Source organism: Prunus persica, chromosome G6 (genome assembly GCF_000346465.2).
Source record: "Prunus persica cultivar Lovell chromosome G6, Prunus_persica_NCBIv2, whole genome shotgun sequence".
NCBI lineage: Eukaryota > Viridiplantae > Streptophyta > Magnoliopsida > Rosales > Rosaceae > Prunus > Prunus persica.
Genome location: NC_034014.1, coordinates 29,604,385 through 29,621,787, shown reverse-complemented (window position 1 = coordinate 29,621,787; position 17,403 = coordinate 29,604,385). Strand labels below are relative to the sequence as shown.

Below are 17,403 nucleotides of genomic sequence, written 5' to 3'. Positions count from 1 at the left end.
CCCTACGTTTTGTCCAACATCAAACTAATAAATTCTATCTTGATCAAGTATACATAATGCTCAAACTCAAACAAACAACTCGACAAAATACACATACCGTTGCTTTTTGTGTTTTTCTTTTTCTTTTTACATATGTAAAGTTGTGAATTCTAGAATGATACAGTTTATCATAGGTATTGTTGATTTTTATGTACATACATGGTCGAATTAAAATTAACATTGCCCTAAAAGAATGTTCATATCAAATCTTTAAATTCTGTAAGATGGGATTACATATTCCTCCCCCAAAGAAAGACAAACATACATAAACTTGGCGATCATATATAAGATATCTATATCTTATTTTTTAATACAAGCGACAATTCACTATCAGAAGAGAGGAATCGAACTTGATGCAAGAGAATGAGCACACTGCCATACCTAACCCACGTCATCATATATAAGATATTTGTTAGAATAAACGGGTGCAAGAGAATGGACACACACTTCATTGTCTAACCTAGATCAACATATATGATATTTGTTAGAATAGAAGGTTAAAGTACCATCCAAAATTAACAAATGAAGGGACCGTTAGAAATGGATGGAGGAAATGGGAAGGGATGTGCGAGACCGCCGCAGGTCCATCAACCCGTCTTGTCTCCATTAAAGCCCTTCTCACAACATCTGGTTGAGCTGGTCGGGCTGGTGATCATGCACCGCAGAATACGAAACTCCTCCGATCCTGTCTCCTTCTAAAGTTTTTTTTGGGGAAACACAAAGCGCCACCCCCCCAACCCCAACCCCCCACCCCCATCCCACACTCAATCTATCGAAACCATCTTTGCCTGGCTGGCGCGGCAGCTTCAGGTCGCTGCCGCTGCCACCACCGTCACATCGAGTATATATACACACATATACACCACCGCATCACATACTCACATTCATTCAATTAATTAATTACACAAAAATGAAGGACGAGCAATGCAGACCGCCGACGTCATATTCGTCGTCGCTATCGCTTTCCCTTTCCTCGTCTGAGGAGGAGCTCCAGCACATGCCGCTGGCGCCGCCCAAGATGCTGAACAGGAAGCGCCTCAGCAAGCAGCTGTCCATGTGCGAGACACCACGAGACATTGCGTGGGAGAAGCGGCGCCGGCAGATTCTCAGGCAGGAGAGGAGGAGGAATGGGATCAACGACTCCGATGACATGGTCCTCACGGACGAAGACTTGCACGAGCTCAAAGGCTGCATTGAGCTAGGGTTTGGATTCAATGAGGAAGAGGGTCAGAGGCTCTGCCCTACCTTGCCCGCTCTTGACCTTTACTTTGCCGTCAACCGCCAGTTTTCCCCGAGTCCCGTGTCCACCCCGAATAGCGCCCGCCATTCTACATCGTCATTGGGTGGACGGTCCTCGTCGTTTGGAAGCCCTAGGAGCGACACAGATGCATGGAAGATTTGCAGTCCAGGTACCTATGCAATCTTCATACTGTTACATATACTTCACATTTACAATTGTATTGGTGTAGGGAGAAGAAAAAAAAAACCTTGCATGGATTTAAATGATTAAATTGTGTCTACTAGTTATAAATATGTATTGAATTAGTAATGTAAAACTTTATTGTAATTAAATTAACATCCAAATTCTGGTTTTGAAACATGAACTCGTTTCATTTTGCGGGATTGGGTTTTTATTTTTGTAGGTGATAATCCACAACAGGTAAAAACCAAGTTGAGGCATTGGGCTCAAGCTGTGGCTTGTTCAGTGATGCAGTCTTCTTGAAGTGTGGATCATCAGATGGCTTTGCTTGTACAGACAGAGAGAGAAAGGAAAAGAGGAAGGAAAAAGCTCCTTCTTGTTCAGCGGTGCAGTTTAGATTGAAGTGTGAGATGGCTTTGCTGGTTGTACAGAGGAGAGAGGAGAGGAGACTACTTTCTGCTTTCTACTTTCTAGAGAGATACATACAGGAGAGAAGAGAGGAGAGGAGAGAGAAGAGGAAGAAGATCGAGGTCGGCTTAAGCTTAAAATGAATTAGGGCTTTGTTGATTAATTTGTGCTTACTGATTATACCACCAGAGATTGAAAAATGTTAAGCCGCAAGCATGCAAAGAAGTCTTATTGGCACTCATGAGAACCTAATTGGTTTGGTTTGGTTTGGCTAGAGAAGGATTTAGTGTGCTTAATTTTCCAAGTTGACACTTTGAATATCCAAATTTCTCTCTTGGGTGCACTGCGCAACACGTTTGATGATGGAATGGAATGGAACAATTCATTTTTGTGCCTCATCGATCTTATGTTGTCAAAATGGAATTCAAGGAATGTACTATGAAACAATTACATTTAATAAATAGAATTCATCCTTTTAGATTTTTACTTTCATATATCTCTCTCATATTCGTTTCTTTTTTCCTTTTTATTATCCTCTACTTGTAAATTTTTACCAACAATAAGCAAGAATTACAGACTCATTAGCTAAAGAGTGCCATCCTCTAGTCAAAAGAAAATACTTTTTAGAAATTTATCATCAAACAAACCTTTTTGTTTTTTCTTTGGGAAAAGCATGACCTTTCTTTCTAGATAACTTCATAGAAGGATTTTTTTTAAAGATTTGATTATTGATTTTTATTTGAGGATTCTAACAAGTAGGTTTTTATGGGTATGATCTTATGGGGATTTGGGATTTTGGGGGGAAGGAACTCTATTAGAAGTAAGGTTTCTGAACTCGCTTGCAGTTGAGCGGGTAAGATTACTCAATTAAACTGACGACCGAACCCATTGATGTAAAGACACTTGCCTAATTTCCGACAACATAAACCGATTTTTTGGTACTAGTTACTTATTCTTTCTTCAATGAAATTCTATCGCCTTGTGGGTGGTATGGGTAACTACTTTTACACTGTAAAAGTAAAACTCATTGAAAAGTAAATTTTGACCTTTTTTTGTTTTTTTTTTTGTGCTTTTGCAAATTCCACGTGTTCGGCATAAACCATAAACCCCAGAAAAACTTGGGTCGTCTTCTTCTGTCTCTGTGTCTCGAAGACAACCGAAGTTGAACTCCCAGTGAATTCTCTCTGCTTACTAACAAACTCGGCCCCTTCTGTCAAAGCTTCAGAAACCCAACAAATAAACTATTTCTCCTTGGCTTTGCCCTCCTTATGGCCCCTGACGCTTCAGCTGCCCTTGCAGGTTCTTTCTCTAACTCTATCACGCACTCTTCCTTTAAATCTGGTTTGTGATTTTATGGTCTGAGGCAAAAAGTCCACTAATTTATGGTTGCCCAGGATTCTAAATACGTATATGTGTCTATATACTGATGCATAAGCCTAATTACTTTCGAATTTATATAATCTTTATTTATCAAAATAGCTCCTTGAATCTTCAATGAAAAAAAAGGTAACTTTTTGCAGTGAGGGATAAAGTTCAACAATTTCTCAATGCTGCTGTTACTGGGAATCTTGATCTCTTAAAGAGTGAGTAAATGTTCTCTTTCTGCCCTGGATGTTTGATTTTATTTTTTCAATCATGAATTGGTTATTTTTGCTTGTTTTGATTGGCTGTTGTTGTAATTCAATTATTATTATAATTAATTTTTATGATTGGGGGTTTCCTCCTTGGCAGATTTGGCCGGGCAACTTGATGAAGGGAAGGATTTGGCAAAAACTGTGGCTGATATTAAGGATGCCAACAAGCGAGGGGCCCTTCATTTTGCGGCGAGAGAGGGCAAGACTGAGGTGTGCAAGTACTTGCTGGAGGAACTGAAGCTTGATGTTGATACAAAGGACGAAGACGGTTTGTGCTTAGTGTTATACATTATCTGTTTTTGGTAAACGAGATCAAAATGTAACTTCAGAATCTCACAGTAATATAGAAAACTTAGGCAGACACATATTTCTAATCTGGCTAGAGCTTTGTGTACTTATTGGTATATCATACAGCTTATCCTTTAGAAATCGTTACTTGTTTACAGGTGAGACTGCTCTTATTCATGCTGCTCGGCAAGGCCATACTGATACTGCAAAATACCTGCTTGATTCTGGTGCCAATCCTGCTATAGCCAGTGATTTAGGGGCCACGGCTCTTCATCATTCCGCTGGACTAGGTGGGTTTTTAAAAACTTTTTCTCATAGTAGCATTTCATTTTATGGCTTAATAAAATTTCAGGAATCATATTGTGGTTTGTGCTTGTTTACAGGAGACATTGAGTTACTGAGGTATTTGATCTCCAAAGGTGCTGATGTTAATTCCCAAAGTGAAGCTGGCACTCCTTTGATTTGGGCTGCTGGTCATGGTCAACAAGATGCTGTGAAAGTTTTGTTAGAACACCATGCCAATGTAAGCTGTCTTGGATATGCTTGTTTGCATAGATGCTTATTTGTTTGGTAGTTCTGTAGAGAGAGTGAACTATGAGGTGAGATAGTCTTCTATTGTTTTGTTCATATAGTTATTTTTGTTTTGCAGCCAAATTCTGAAAATGATGACAGTATTACTCCTTTGTTATCTTCTGTTGCGGCTGGTTCACTGCCATGCTTAGAGTTATTGATTCAGGTTCAGTTTATGCCTTACTATTCAATGTAGCAAAACAATTTATCTGTAAATACAAATTCAATTTTTTTACTTGTAGGGTGTTGGAAAGTATTCTGGACAGGTGAATCTTTAGATCATCATTTGACTTGCAACATTTACTTTTCCTTTTTTTGTTTGTATAGGCTGGTGCCAAAGTAAATATTAGTGCAGGTGGAGCAACCCCTTTGCACATTGCTGCTGATATTGGCAGCCCAGAGATCTTACAATTATTGTTGAAAGCTGGAGCAGATCCCAATATCACTGATGAGGTAGTCCACCTTACCTGACATAGGAATTATGCTTTCTGATTATTAAAAATTGTTCCATTAGTGTAGCTCTACATGAAGTGCTGCATATAGATTCTTAGTATTACAGATGTTAGTTAAATTCATCCTTTTAAAATAAATGGGGACTGAAAAAACCAGATAAATTAATGGTGACTTTTTGTTGCACAGGATGGTTTGAAGCCTATACAGGTCGCAGCTGCAAGGGGGAACCGCAGTGCTGTTGAGATTCTCTTTCCCTTGACATCAAAGCTTGAAACCATCCCAAAATGGACGGTTGACGGCATACTTGAGTATATGCAGTCTGAAACAAGCAGACAACAGGTGCCAAGATCTTGACATGTCATTTTCCTTGTGAGGAGACTAAAGGAATTTCTCCAACCTCTTAATTTTGAGAGGACGACTATCTTACTAGATCTCCTTATTCTTAATCTGGCCTCTTTAAGTGTTTATTTGTATTATACTTTCACAAAACTTATTGGTTGGCATATGTTGAGTACAGTAGTTTATGGGTACAGAAGACATAATAGGAATTCCTTTATTGTCTCATAAACTATGTTTATATATGAACACAAAACATAATTGGATTCCCTAGATTTGGCTGGCATTCTTGAAGCTACCTCAGATTTCTAACTTTCAAGGGATAATTTGCAGGAACAAGCTAGAAACTTGAAGGAACTTAATGTGCCAAAAGACTCTACATCACCAAAACAAGAGCTCCCGGAGGTGGTAACTTTTACCCTGTAACTAAATGTGCCCCCGCTGTGCATGTCAATATTATGAAATTTAATTTAGCATAAAGATTTATGTAGTCTTGTGTTTGTGCCTTACCCCTTATTCAGGTGACCCCTGAAGCGAAGAAGAAAGCTGCAGAAGCAAAATCAAGAGGAGATGATGCTTTCAAAACAAAGGATTATAATATGGCCATTGATGCATATACACAGGTGCGTTTTACATCTTCCTCTGTTATTAATGCTAATCAATTTTCTAGTTATGTTGCAAGTTATGCGTTGGTCCCATGCTCAAGACAAGTTTATTGGATTACTGTGGGCCCTATTTTTCTCTATAGAGAGTTTAAGCAGGCTACTTTCGATTGTTCAGACTACTGCTTAGTGAAAGTGCACTTAATGGGGAAACAACCGACTCTATTTGCTTACGAAATACTACTACTTAGTTCTGTGTTTGGCCATGCATTTACAGGCAATTGATATGGACCCGACCGATGGTACTTTGTTTTCTAATCGAAGCCTTTGTTGGATGCGTCTTGGTCAACCTGAGTATGCCTTAGCTGATGCAAAGGCCTGCAGGGCATTAAAACCAGATTGGGCAAAAGCTTGCTACCGAGAAGGTGCAGCATTGCGCCTATTGCAGGCATGTGCTCACTTAACCATCTCATGATGCTTCTAATGAAATTTTATATGAAAAAAGAACAATATCCAATGAAATATTTATTTGTTATTGCAGAAGTTTGATGAAGCTGCGAATTCTTTTTATGAAGGTGTCAGGCTGGACCCTGAAAATCAGGCACTTGTAGATGCTTTCAGGTTGTATTCAAAAACTGCTCTGCTTTCTCCTCTCCCCCCTTAGTTGTACTGTTTTCTTATTATTTGCAAAACAAAATCAAATGCAAATTGTGTTGCTTGCTTCTGTTTAATAAAAAAGGGGTTTATTTATAAAATAGGACCTGTTTTTTCCATCGAGTTATTATCACTTTCCCTGGGTTGCAAGCTCTAACCACTTTTTTCTTTACAGAGAAGCGGTTGAAGCTGGAAGGAAATTTCATGGTGCTGATAAACGGAAATCGTAGTTCGCTGAACAGTCGTATCCTAAGCTAGTCAAAAGGTTGGATTGAGATCATTTCCTCTTCTTTTATGAGAGTGGGTTGTGGTTTTAATTAGGAACTGTGGGATTGCTAGAGTAGTTGTTACTTATAAATGTGAGAAATTCTTTGCCGTTGCTGCCTTTGTTCAGTTTGGTTAGTGACTAATGTTTGCAGTAGTGTTATTGTGAGACACTTTTTTATTTTCCATTGTTCTTCCTTCACTCTGGCTGCTTTTTTGTTTTGTTTTTTGGATATAGTCTCCTACATTCAACTCGTCTTGTCATCTCATCAATTTTGTGGGATATCAATTATTTTTTCCAAAGTTGATGGAAAAATCTTTGTTTTTTTGTTATAACTGTCTATTGTCCAAAAAGAACAACGAAAGAAAAAAAAAAAAAAAAAAAAAACTGAAATCTTGACGTTATGATACAGAAGGGCAGCACTGGTTTTAAGCAAAAATCCAGTTGTATTTCAACTAACTACAATTTTCCACTTAAAAAAAATAGACAGACGGCCGCATTAAATTAAAATAACAAATTTATAATTTCCAAAGTTCCTCTGACATCCTCCACCTTCTGCGCTTGCTTCAGTCCCCTGTTTCCGAGAGGGGAGAGAGCCCTTAAAATCCTTTCTCAGGGTTCTAGGGTTTCTTCTCTACCAACTTCTCAATTGATTGAGGGCTAAGCTTCATTTCCCGCCCAAATTTCCGATCTTTTAGAGGAATTTCCCGATTTCCATCAACAATGTCGCTAAAACCACCTGTGGGTTACGGCACCATCACCGCCACCAACCCCGCCGCCGCACAAACCTCCAAAGATCTCACCTTTACCTCCCGTGCCAATCCCCAAACTTCCCAACCCGTGCACCCCGCACGCATCTCTCAATCCGTGTACCCCACGCGCCGCCCGTGGCCCGAGCTCTTCTCTCTGACCTCCTTCTCCGTTCCGTACAACTACGCCGACGCCATGGCTCGAATCAAGCACAACATCGGCTACTTCCGCGTCAACTACGCCATGGCAGTGCTCCTAATCGTCTTCCTCAGCCTCCTATGGCACCCAGTCTCCATGATCGTCTTCTTGATCGTCCTCGTCGCCTGGCTCGCCCTCTACTTCTTCCGAACTGGCCCCGTCGTTTTGTTCAACCAGAGCTTCGACGACAGGCTGGTGGTGGTCGTGCTGAGCTTGGTCACTGTCGTAGCGCTGGTGTTTACCCACGTGGGTTTGAATGTGTTGGTGTCGTTGATCGTCGGGGTGGTGGTGGTTGGGCTCCACGCCGCCTTTCGGGTCACCGAAGACTTGTTTCTTGACGAGGAGACTGCGGTTGAAAACGGGTTGGTGTCGGTTGTTGCAAACCAGCCTCTGCGCCCGACTTCTTACACCCGGATTTGAATTCTCGGGTTGGTTTGATACTTCGCCGCCAAAATTGGGGTTTTGAGGTTGCACAAAATATTTCAGATGAGGGTGTTGGGGATTTTTATTTTTCCGGGAAAAATTCGATTTTTATGGGAATTTTGGGTTTTTGGAGCTGTGATGCAAACTGTAGAGGGACAACAATGTAGCAATTGCAGCTTCAAGAGGGAAAGGTGATTGATTTTTTGTTACCGTCTTCTTCTTTGATATCATACAGTGGATAAAGTTTGGTTACTACTTCTGTAACAGTTTCTGGTGTATTTTAATTGTTAAGCTTGAAATAGTTGTGATTTTGATTTATCCCTTGTGTTTTGAGTTTTTACGTGGTCTCGTTTTGTTCAACTTTCATGCTTGACTAAACTGAAACTGAATTCTTGAACACAGATAAAATTTTAAGGACTTGGGGCTTAGAAGGAAGATACATTGAATTACTAGGGTTAAGGCTTCAATCCTTGTATGTATGGGATACCTAAGGATGGCAGCCATGAGTTCCCGTCAATAAACTTGGCCGCCGTAAACCAGTCAGCCTCCGATGGGTTGGCAATCACATGATATCCCGTCCACTTGACTCGGCCTGCAAGCTCCGCACCTGGCCCCATGTTCATGTACTCACCATAATACAGTGTGTCAGTCCCAAAACTCCCTCTGAATTCAAGCCAACCTTCGGGCATTATAACATTGCTTATATATGATTGTATGAACACTGTCCGTGAATATTTACCCCAAGGTCGACCAAGATACGCTTCGCCTATGAAATCGGGGTCTGCATAGATCTTGCATGATTGGAAGGAGAAGCCTGATGAGTCGTTTAGGGCATATCGGCCATGCGCTGTGACCACGCTGATTTTGCCTATTACATTTTTCCTGACAATGAGTGCACAATTTTGGAAAACAGCAGTGCCATAGCCAAAGATGAAGTCGACACTGCCACTGATTTGGCAGTCTCGATAGAACTGACGGCCGACATGTACACACAATGAGTCTTGGTATCCACTGATCTTGCAGCGATAGAAGACAGCACCATCGCTGGCGGATAGAAGTGCAACTGCCTGCAAACCTTCTGGTCCTGCAGCGTTCTCAAACCCCATGTCCATTGCAATGAATCCTTCGGCCGATACCGCTAATACCAAATGAATTGAGAACAAAAGTCAAACACAAAACAGTAGGAACAGGTTTTGACATGTTATGTCATCAAACCCTGTTATTATATATATATTTTTTAAAGATAACTTATGCCTAAATGCATGGTATTGATTGGTGGTATTCTGGTAAGAGAAAATTTACTTTTTTCTAAACGTAATTTTGAAATAAATCAAGTTTTGGTGTCATACCAAATGTTGGTGAATCAAATGTTGACCAACCATCGCGAAAGCTTCTACTGCCAGATATGGTAGTAACGTCCATACCCTCGCCAATCATGACCAAATTCCACTTTTGGCTATCGATTTTCACGTTTTCTTTGTAAAATCCTTTCTTAACAAATATCACAAAATGATCTCGGCTATGGTTTGGTGCAGCAGCTACGGCCTCCATTATTGTTCTAAAATTCCCATTCCCAGCTTTACAAACCGTAACGTTTGGCGTTTGCAAAAATTTTAGGCCAGCATTAGCTGCTCTGCGGCCACGGCCAGGTGGTACTTGCAACATGCTAAGCAACTCTTGGGTTGATGTGGTCACTTGCTTGAAGCTCTGTGCTGCCATGGAATATTTGGTGCCATCAAACACTTCCATGCATGTTTTTTGGCTGCCGAGGTTTGCATCCAACCTTGCTCTTGCATGGGAAATGACATCAGTATTTGTGCGATAGTATTGTGTATAACCTGTAAAATGAAGCTTTAGTTTTAGCATTGGTTTTTCTTGTCCTCAATGAAAGAAAATGAAGAAATGGTTAAGAATTTAAAACCCTTTCAATATATATATGAAATGAACCTTTCGGGTCGTGATGAATGGCGGAAAGAGACCAATTCAAGGCTTCATAAGTTGAGCCAAGCACATCTGCACAATGTGAAATAGCAATATTAAGATTTCGATCATGATCATCATGGTCATCCTGAGCATCAGCATACACGCGGATGCGGGGAATGACAGAGGCCACATTTTGGACAAGTTCCATGGTAGAGTGCAATGAGTTTCTGAACACTGGCAGAGGGACGTTTATGATATTAGCAAATGGGGTTTTGGACAGAGCAGAGAGACAAATGATGAAAAAGATGAAATGGCAGGAGCACATCTTCATCAGTGGACACATGAGAACAGAGCAAATTAAGAGAGAAGCAAAGCAAGAATTTGACTATTAAGAAGAATATGCAAATATATAACATGTATGCAGAAATTTGGAAGCGATGATAACGCCCAAATTTAAGTGGTCGGATTGAATAATAATTACCATAAATTATGGATGTTAATATTATGCAGCAAAGGATTTTCCTGGGATCTGTTCCTTATTAAACCCAAGGCACTGAGATATTTCCAAAAATCAAATTTTCTTCTTTCCCATTTTTGTTTCATTAGGAAGTAAATTTGGAAGAATTTCTCCATCAGGAATAATCTGATGTTCAACATTATCTTCTGTTTGACCTTTTGTGAGTAAAAATGGTATATATTAAAATTAATTCTCTCCCTTCATCTCCGTCTGCGTTTTGTCCCCCGCTCCTTTCTTCTCCTGTTGAAGTCAAATGGGAAATGCTCTCCAAATGATTTGTTGTCTTGTAGAACTTGCATTTAAACTTAAATCAATTTGATTGAAGGTTTAAAGTATGTGCAGAATTATTGGTACTCTTGGAAGTGTAGATTCAAGAGGTCAGAAAGCAGCTATGGGCTTGCAGGTTGAGAGCATGACCCTACATCCCAAGTCCTAGCTTCGATTCTCCCTCCCCAAACATCGCTTTGCTTTAAACAAGAGATCAGAAAGCCAAGACACCTGCAAGTGCGCACTCCTGCCATATCACTAACAAGTTTGGTGCTCTTGGACTCAAACGCTATAAAATGAACTTTCTGAAATCAAAGATGACCATCCGGATGGAAGGAACAAGTTTCTTCATGTACTAAAAATATAAGTGAACAATTCCTTTAAAGAAGAAGAAGGAAAATCATATCAACAACAAAAAATCCTTTATCATTTGAAAAACCGAACTACAGAAACACAAGTCCCGCGTTTAATCCTCCTCTAGATTGATGGAGTCCTTGAACTTTCCATACAAAATTTGCTTCAATTCGGCCATCTGTGCAAGAATAGATTCCTTCTCTTCCTCAAGTTTCTCTAAATTTTTGCTCGTCACCTCTTTCATCTCTTCGATCCTGCTCTCCACTTCTTCTTTTGGCACATGGGCAAACACTTCACCTATCTGGAACCGGACCACCTCCTCATCAGTGAGAATCAACTCATTGCTTGCATCCTCCAGATTCTCATTTGATTCCTGGATGGCAACATTGATCAGAAGAGGGCACAACTTACAAAATATACCAGGACGACAATGACACACACACACAGGTAAATAGAAAGTGATGTTCATGTTCAAAAGCTAGCACTAGTACCATGATTCAGAAGGTGAGAGTCAACATAATACAAACTCTCACATAACTTTAACACGTTAAAATACCATAAAAAATAGTATAAGAGGTACAAATGCAGTCTCGAAAAAAAAAAAAAAAAACTAAAGTCAAACAATCAAGGGACTGGATAATGAAATGCAGTCTACCATAAGCTTCCCAAGGAAAATGAAAAAGAACTGTGGCCTAGTTCACAAGACTCTCACAATGGCAGATCAGCCGTAGGCAGCCTTTATACCCGCTTAATTGCGGAAAGCAATTCATCCCAAGGAAAATCTATGGGGTTAAAGTAAAGTAAAGAAACATGCATTTAAACATGCAAAATTCCAGGCAGGAGGCTCATTGCACACAAATTTGATCATTTGGCAGCTGGCACATATCAGGAAAGCAAACATTCAACCTTTTTCAATGTGAATTTCTGAAATCGATGCCCATTGCAAAACATAAAACTCACAGGGTAGTTTGCCAAATCATTCAGGTACAGCAGTCCCACCAAACCTAGAAGACTAATAAATAAAGTCAATTTAGTTTTATTAGCAGTGAAGCCAATCCTAAACAATCATTTCATCACTTTTCTTTTCGCTTCACTTCACTCTTTTTCAATTTTAGAAGAAGTCGTCGCTACCACTGGTTGGGTCGAGAAGAGTAGAGAAGCAGCCACCCGACCCGCCCAGACCCGCCCAGGCCGCCTAACTCCCTGGCGCCTACCCCTAAGGATTAGGGTGAAGTGTCCTCCCGCCTAGCGCCTAGGCGGCCGCATAGGCCGATTTTTCGAACACTGAATTTTAGATTACAATCTCGAGCCTTTGCACACTCTTATGGCAACACATGGTACATGTTCTATTTATAGTCGATTTGAGATAAAACAGCATCGATTTTACAAGACAAAACAGCATTTAGTACCCAGAAAAGAAAAACAAAAAAGGAATCTTTCAAGTTTTTAGAAAGAAAAAAAACCAAATAAACGTCCACAGAAAGGAAATACCTTGGCAAATTTGATCTCGTCCTGGAGCTCGTGAAACCGGTTATTCAATCTGCCAAATTTGTTGATGTTCTGCTGGTCTTCCCATGTCACCTCCGTTTCAGATCCTCCACCCTTGGCCCAAAAAGACAAAACAAAATTAAAAACGAAACCTTTTGCATGGAATTATTAGATTATGTGAATGAAAAATTAGGGCTTTGACTCACCTGTTGCATGCTTGATTCAAAAAGGTTGAACAAACTCAACGAAGCTCAGTGAACTGTGAAGAAGAGTAAAGCCTGTGACGAGGGCACCGTGGGCATTTCGGTATATATACCTAGCCAGTGTCAACAACTGCAACCCAAATTCTATTTTGGGCCTAATATCGGGTCAATCTTTATTGCGCCCAAAGAAGCGTATTTAAAGCAAAATATGGCCCAGGCCCAGGGTGAATATGTGTAAAGGTAATAAAGAAATGTCAAAAGTTTTTTTTTTTTTTTTTTTGGTTCTTTTCTTTCTTGGCCTGAGAAATGTCAAAATCTAATACCAAGAAATCAGGGTTTGACCTGAGGAACTGCCTCCCACAAAACAAAAGAAGTGGTATAGAATTCTTTCAAAGAACATATGGCCTGGGGCTGCTTCCAAATTTTCTAAAAACAAAACTGCCATGCCGTTGCCACCTTAAGAGAATCCATGTTTGTGTGAGAGACTAGCTTAGCTACGTGATCTAATTTTAGCCATTCATGCAAACCTACCACCTCCTATTTCAGGATATATCTCTACACTAAGATCAACTTATTTTGCCCCAAATTGCACTGCAATGCAAGCAAACTCATTGCAGCACTTCTTTTTATTCTTACAGTTAAGTTGAAGCAACTCTCCCTCTATTGATTTCTCACATGGCAGCTGCAGATCACTCTACCCTTTGCCATTTACACTTGGTGACTATTAATCTTTTCTTTTATCTTGTATGTCATTCTTCATTAGCAAGCAATGTTCATGGTGGTGGATTCAGTGTCCAACTTATCCGCCGAAACTCCCCAAATTCACCATTTTATAATCACAATAAAGCTCCTTCAAGGAGCTTATACAGAAGCTTTCGACGTCTCATGGAGCCATCCAATCCAAACACACCACAATCAGAAGTAAGACGTGACTATGATGGCGAACATCTTATGAAGCTCTCAATTGGAACTCCACCTGTCGATATTTATGGGGTTGCTGACACAGGCAGCACACTGATATGGACACAATGTGAGCCATGTCTTGATTGCTACAAGCAGAAAAATCCCAAGTTCGACCCGAGAAAGTCCTCAACATATAGAAGCCTCACATGTGGTGCACAAGAATGCAACTTACTTATTGACTCTGGCTCTTACTCTTGCTCATCACCTGATGATCATAAAGCGCTTTGCAATTACAATTACAGCTATGTAGACGGTGCAGCCACCAGAGGAGTACTTGCAAAAGAAACGATCATCATGAAATCCACATCTGGGGAACCAGTTTCCGTCAAGAATATTTTGATTGGTTGTGGACACAACAATACAGGGGAAACATTTCTTGAGAATCAAATGGGAGTAGTTGGGCTTGGATCTGGGAACATGTCATTCATTAATCAAATTGGTCCTGGACTTGGAGGCAAGAGGTTCTCCTACTGTTTGGTTCCACCTCATGCCAATCCCACAGCTACAAGCAAGATGAGTTTTGGGAATGGGAGTGAAGTGTTGGGTGAAGGGGTGGTCTCAACACCTTTGATCTCCACACTGGACAAGACCGCTTATCGCATCACGATAGCAGGGATGAGTGTTGGAGATAAGTTTGTGCCTTTCAATTCATCGGAGACTAATGCTGTTTCAAAAGGCAACACCATTCTTGATTCAGGAACACCAAACACATACTTACCACAACAGTTTTATGATCCCTTGGTTGCAGAGTTGAAGAAGCAGATTCCAAGGACCCCCATTGAAATAGCGGACCCAACTTTTGGGACCCTAGTGTGCTACAATACCGCGACGAATCTCAAAGGACCAACATTGACAGTGCATTTTGAGGGTGGTGCTAATTTGCAGTTAACACCAACACAGACCTTCTTTCAGCACCAAGAGTTTAAGAATTTCTGCTTTGCAATGCAGAACTCCAGTTATGTCACTAATGATGATTTTGTTCTTTATGGAAACTATGTTCAGTCAAATTTCTTGATTGGTTTCGACCTAGATAGAAGGCTGGTCTCCTTCAAGCCAACTGATTGTATAAATACAAGTGCTGCTATTCCCACTTCCTTTTTCTACTTCTCCACCTACCTTTTGAATCTTCTTCCAATTGTAATTTTGTCCTTATAGAGAATTAGTTACTCAAAAAAACATTATCCAATCTAAGCATTTCACTATATGTCACTATATGGATGAAGAAACAACATTAACAGTTTTTATTTTTTCTTTTTAAGTAATTAAGGTTATTCAAGGGTACTGTGGAAATAATGAAGAAACTCATGACAAAGAACAAGTTCAATTCAATGGTTCTGAAATGAAGAATCTCATAGATTTGAAATTCAAATCCTTCCATCCATATGCAATCATAAGTTATCATATTTTCCATTCGAGTCCTTCCATGTCTGTTAATAGGCATGGAATCAAAGAAAGAATTCTCAACAACAAATATTTCTAATCTTAGTAAGTTAATAATACGATGCCACCATTAAAGAATATTACAAGAATTATTGTAGGTGATATGTGACTACTTGATCTTTTGATCCAAGGTTTTGTGTTTCTCTTTAAGTATCTCTTCTTGTCTGAATTTGCAATAAAGGGTAGTACGGATATATTGACATTGCTAGACCTGGAGAGAAGTCAAAGGTTGAAAACCCAAGAAATGAGGTTCAAGCTTTGACCAGGGTCCAGAGGAACAAGTGGTAAAGAGCTTTTTACAGAAAAACGTGGCCTGTAGGCTGTGGCCACTTCCAAATTTTCTAAAAACAAAAAAGCTACTGCAACCGTAGGTTTAGCTTAAAAAAGAATCACTTCTATTTAAGGCTTAATTGTACACTCTCTCTTTTCTTACATATCTCCTTGCCTGAAATTGCATGTAATATGCAACCAAAAACTCTTGTTGTAGCTCTCTCTCTCTTAATTCCTCCCATACATGGCATCTGCAGACACTAGAGGAGGCCTTCCTCTTTTACACAATTATTATGGTGCAATGAGTATGATTTTGATCATCATTTATCTGATGGTATGTCATAATTCAGCTACAGCTACAGCCTCAAGCAGTTCAAATCTTAATAATGGTGGGTTCAGTGTCAAACTAATCCGCAGAAACTCCCTAAAACCACCACTTTATAATCACAATCATAAAGCTTATCGACGTCTCATGGGGTCATCCGACGACCAAACTACCCCACAATCGGAAATAAGGCGTGACAAGGAGGATGGTGAGGGTGCACAACTTATGAAGCTCTCAATTGGAAGTCCACCCTATGAGATTTACGCCGTGGCTGATACCGGCAGCACGCTATTATGGACACAGTGTGAACCATGTCCAAATTGCTACAAGCAGAAAAATCCCAAGTTTGATCCAAAAAAGTCCTCATCATACGGTACCCTGCCATGTTCTGCAAAAGAATGCACTTATGCTAATGGCACTGGCTATACCTCCTGCTCAACTGATGATCAAAAGGTTTGCAATTACAATTACACTTACATGGATGATTCACTAACACAAGGGGTAATGGCCAAAGAGACAATTACATTTGGATCCAGCTCGGGGAAGCCAGTTTCGTTCAAAAATGTTGTGTTTGGTTGTGGACATAACAATACAGGGGAAACTTTTGGTAAAAATGAAATGGGAATAGTAGGGCTTGGACTTGGGAACTTATCAATTATTTCTCAAATTTCTCCTTATGTTGGAGGCAGAAAATTCTCACATTGTCTCGTGCCGTTCGATCCGGATCATCCCAATGATGCAAGCATCATGAGTTTTGGGAAGGGGAGTGAGGTTTCAGGTGAAGGTGTGGTCTCAACACCTTTGATCACCAAAGATGGCAAGACCCAATATTTTGTTACAGTGGAGGGAATTACTGTTGGAGATAAGTTTGTGCCTTTTAACTCATCATGGTCTGTTTCAAAAGGGAACATGTTTCTTGACTCAGGAACACAAGTGACAATGTTGCCACAAGATTTTTATGACAGATTGGTGACAGAAGTAAAGAAGAAGATGGAACCGTCGTCATTGAAACCGACCGAAGTAAATGACCCGTCTGGAACTCTGCTTTGCTACAATGCCACAACTAATCCCAAAGCACCAATGATGACGGTGCATTTTGATGGCGGTGCTAAAGTGCAGCTAGCACCAGCACAAACGTTTTATCAAAACAAACAAGATAAGTTGTTCTGTTTTGGAACGCTCAACTCAAGCAATCCATTGAGTGAGGGTGTTGGTCTTTTTGGAAGCTATGCTCAGTCAAATTTCTTGATTGGCTTCGACCTCGAGAAAATGTTGGTCTCCTTCAAGGCAACTGATTGCAGAAAGCCTAGCACTCGTACTGCTAATGATGCTTCTGCCACTCCCTTTTCGTATTTCTTCAACTACCTTGTCAGTTTTATTTTGGTTGCAATTTTGTACTTCTAGAAAATTAGTTGGAAAGAACATACTGTATGTAAGCATTTCATTACCAAAAGAACAAACATTTCTAAGATTCTTTGATTCAGCGAGCTTATAGGATCATATATACTGTCAAAACAAAGAACCATCATCATGCAAATTTAAGACTCTTAATCCCTAGGTTTGATTATATACTGCCAAATTGGCTTTCAAGAAAATGGTCATCTAACCAGAAG

At 40.1% G+C, this 17,403-nt stretch overlaps 7 protein-coding genes across 8 annotated transcripts; 5 read left to right on the top strand and 2 right to left on the bottom strand.

Moving 5' to 3' along the window:
* LOC18772215 lies at positions 950-2,300 on the top strand. The gene is made up of 2 exons (XM_007206223.2): positions 950-1,448; positions 1,683-2,300. Exons 1-2 carry the CDS (start codon positions 950-952, stop codon positions 1,760-1,762), a joined length of 579 nt encoding a protein of 192 aa, XP_007206285.1. The 3' UTR covers positions 1,763-2,300.
* Positions 2,686-6,870, top strand: LOC18772836 (ankyrin-1). 2 transcript variants are annotated; one of them, XM_020566475.1, is made up of 13 exons: positions 2,686-3,166; positions 3,388-3,450; positions 3,599-3,769; positions 3,948-4,079; positions 4,173-4,312; positions 4,439-4,525; positions 4,687-4,812; positions 4,999-5,151; positions 5,482-5,556; positions 5,670-5,771; positions 6,028-6,198; positions 6,292-6,371; positions 6,580-6,870. In XM_020566475.1, the coding sequence occupies exons 1-13, from the start codon at positions 3,136-3,138 to the stop codon at positions 6,632-6,634; spliced, it is 1,386 nt and encodes a 461-aa protein (XP_020422064.1). In that variant the 5' UTR covers positions 2,686-3,135; the 3' UTR covers positions 6,635-6,870. The 2 variants fall into 2 exon arrangements, with proteins under 2 accessions (XP_020422064.1, XP_020422065.1); XM_020566476.1 differs by having other exon boundaries at positions 2,689-3,166; positions 5,482-5,553.
* Positions 7,083-8,358, top strand: LOC18773129 (PRA1 family protein E). Its single transcript, XM_007205832.2, has one exon. It carries the CDS (start codon positions 7,393-7,395, stop codon positions 8,035-8,037), a length of 645 nt encoding a protein of 214 aa, XP_007205894.1. The 5' UTR covers positions 7,083-7,392; the 3' UTR covers positions 8,038-8,358.
* On the bottom strand, positions 8,483-10,171 carry LOC18773063 (pectinesterase). Its single transcript, XM_007206151.2, has 3 exons — positions 9,988-10,171; positions 9,390-9,878; positions 8,483-9,178 (listed from the first exon to the last, which is right to left on the bottom strand). Exons 1-3 carry the CDS (start codon positions 10,169-10,171, stop codon positions 8,496-8,498), a joined length of 1,356 nt encoding a protein of 451 aa, XP_007206213.2. The 3' UTR covers positions 8,483-8,495.
* On the bottom strand, positions 11,030-12,955 carry LOC18774732 (probable prefoldin subunit 4). Its single transcript, XM_007206082.2, has 3 exons — positions 12,796-12,955; positions 12,593-12,703; positions 11,030-11,474 (listed from the first exon to the last, which is right to left on the bottom strand). The coding sequence occupies exons 1-3, from the start codon at positions 12,802-12,804 to the stop codon at positions 11,214-11,216; spliced, it is 381 nt and encodes a 126-aa protein (XP_007206144.1). The 5' UTR covers positions 12,805-12,955; the 3' UTR covers positions 11,030-11,213.
* Positions 13,468-14,910, top strand: LOC18775492 (aspartic proteinase CDR1). The gene has a single exon (XM_020565919.1). It carries the CDS (start codon positions 13,468-13,470, stop codon positions 14,908-14,910), a length of 1,443 nt encoding a protein of 480 aa, XP_020421508.1.
* Positions 15,710-17,194, top strand: LOC18773271 (aspartic proteinase CDR1). Its single transcript, XM_020567469.1, has one exon. The coding sequence runs from the start codon at positions 15,710-15,712 to the stop codon at positions 17,192-17,194; it is 1,485 nt and encodes a 494-aa protein (XP_020423058.1).